Raw genomic sequence first — 2,308 nt, forward strand, 5'->3', positions numbered from 1 at the left:
GCAATGGTGATGGACCCTGCACTGCAGTGGGGGTAGGGAATAAAGGCAAATAAAGGATAGTACATGGGGTTGCTGTGGTGTTGGGGTTTTTTTGGTGGGCAAGGGCACAGCACATGGGTGGTGGTGTTGCGGTGGAAGCAAAGAAAGGAAGGAAAGGACAGTTGGAAAGGGAATGAAAGAGGGAGGAGGCAGCGTGTTTGTCAGTGTTTATTGCCATCCCCACTCCCATCCCAGCCGTGCAGCCCTGGGGCCAGGCTGAGCCCAGACTGTCCAGCAGCTCTATGTCCTGCCACTGGGAGCCATGGGTCTGTGCTGGCCCTGGACTGGTGGATGGTCTGTGGTGCTCCTGGGCACTGCTGGGCTGGCCCGAGGCTGGTGGCTGGACAGGTCTGTAGTCTGTCCCTGCAGGCACTGTGGGTCCATGTTGGCCTAAGACTGCTGCAAGGTCTGTTGTGCCCTAGTGGACACTGTAGGTCCCACCTGGCCTAGAGCTGGTGGCAGGGCAGGTCTGTCATGCCCCATCGGCACTGGTGGGTGTAGCTGTTGGTAGCTTGGCCCCAGGCTGGTGGCCATGGCAGGAGATGCCTCGAGTTCCTCCAGCACTGCCACCTTGCCCACGGCAGCCTCATGATCTAGCACAGTGTGTCCACCACAGCTGTCCCTGTTTCCCCAAGCTGTCCCTATGCCTCAGGAACCCGTCCCAGCTGTGGCTCTGGGGGCCCCAGTGCCCCATACTTCTCATCGATCACTGGGGCAGCCTGCGGGCAGTGGATGAGCGGCTTGAGCGGGAAGACATCGAGGCTCTCCTGATTCCTGCGGTTGTAGACACTGAGCCGGTGGCCCAGGCCAGGGCTGGCCACCACTGAGCCCGCAGGGCTGGGCAGCTTCAGGTTGACAGGATCCAGCCCCTTCTGCGCCAGGCAGGCCTCTTCGGACAGGGATGACAGCAGCTCCTGCACCCGGGTGGGTGCAAGGGTGGCCCGTAGGCCAGTGCCAGGCTCTGCGGCATCCTCGCAGGTGGTGCTGCAGTCGGGGGAGGAGCCCAGTGTCTGGCTGCTCTCGCTGCAGGCCTGGGTGCCTGAGCTGACAGTGGACTGCGAGGCGCTGCCTGAGGTGATGCTGGCGGATGTCCCAGTGCTACCCAGCCGCATCGGCACCTCCACTGTGAAGAGGTCAGAAGAGATGTTGGGGCGATGGACATCAATGGCTGCGGTGGTGACCATGCAGATGGCTGCCTCGGGGACACCGCTGTCTGCAGGGAACAGAGCACAGAGAGGCAGCTGAAAGCCCAGGCAGGGTCCCGCAGGCTCTGGATAGGTGGGTGGGTGGCAGCTAGGTTACCAAGAGAGAGGTTTCCAAAACCCCTGCGCCTCTTCCCCCTCTGCTGTGTGTGACGTACAGAAAATAGCTATAGCTACCACACTCCCCCCTTCAGCCAACTCCCTGTCCCTCTCTGCCTCTTGACCTCACCCCTCTCACTCCCCCATAAGGAAAAGATGTGTGACTGTGTATATACATACATGTATATTGTATGTAGTCTGGATTCTATAAAATATATGTGTTTATAGAGGTATGTCAATGTATAACCCCACATATAGATAGATGGATATAATTTATACAGTAAGATGTGTACGAGCATATGAAGGTCTACATATATTTCTGTATATGTAAAGATCTATGTGTGTATATATTTTATATGTGTTATATAAAATATGACTGTGCCTATGTCGATCAGAAGTATTATGTATCTATCTAAACGTGGATGCCCCATCTCTGGAGGGGTTCAAGGCCAGGCTGGCTGAGGCTGTGAGCACCCTGGGGTAGAGGGGGGTGTCCCTGCCCCCGGCAGGGGGTGGAACTGGAGGGTCTTTAAGGTGCTTTTCAACCCCATCGATTCTGTATCTATCTAATCTATCATCTATAAATGCATGGATATATTTACATAGAGATATGTCTGTGTGTGTACACACATGTAAGTCTACATACAGACACATTAATGTGTTTGGGCATATCATTTGTTAAAAGGTGTGTCTGTATATAATTATACATGGTTATGTGTATTGTATGTGTATAAAGTATGGTTGTGAGTATACAGATATAGGTATGCCTTGAACACATCTACCCCCATATATATGGGGATTTATAAATACATATTTTATATATAAAGATACAGATATATGACAAACTATATATTATATCATATATAGAGAAAGTGTGACTGTATATATTTTTAATATGTATAAGATGTATTACCCCCAAACATGGATTGAGAATGGGACAAGTGGGCAGAGGGGCAGGAGGGGGAGAA

The 2,308-nt window shown here is 52.4% G+C and overlaps 1 protein-coding gene across 1 annotated transcript; it reads right to left on the bottom strand.

The window, feature by feature from the left end:
• Window positions 1-680: 680 nt before the first annotated feature.
• On the bottom strand, window positions 681-1,252 carry LOC104469947 (chromosome unknown open reading frame, human C15orf27; the record flags this gene model as incomplete). Its single annotated transcript, XM_010084694.1, has 1 exon — window positions 681-1,252. A coding segment is annotated over one exon (572 nt), but the record flags the coding sequence as incomplete, so codon positions are not given.
• Window positions 1,253-2,308: the final 1,056 nt, after the last annotated feature.

The sequence above is a fragment of the Pterocles gutturalis genome, unplaced genomic scaffold (genome assembly GCF_000699245.1).
Source record: "Pterocles gutturalis isolate BGI_N339 unplaced genomic scaffold, ASM69924v1 scaffold8265, whole genome shotgun sequence".
NCBI classification, from domain to species: domain Eukaryota; kingdom Metazoa; phylum Chordata; class Aves; order Pterocliformes; family Pteroclidae; genus Pterocles; species Pterocles gutturalis.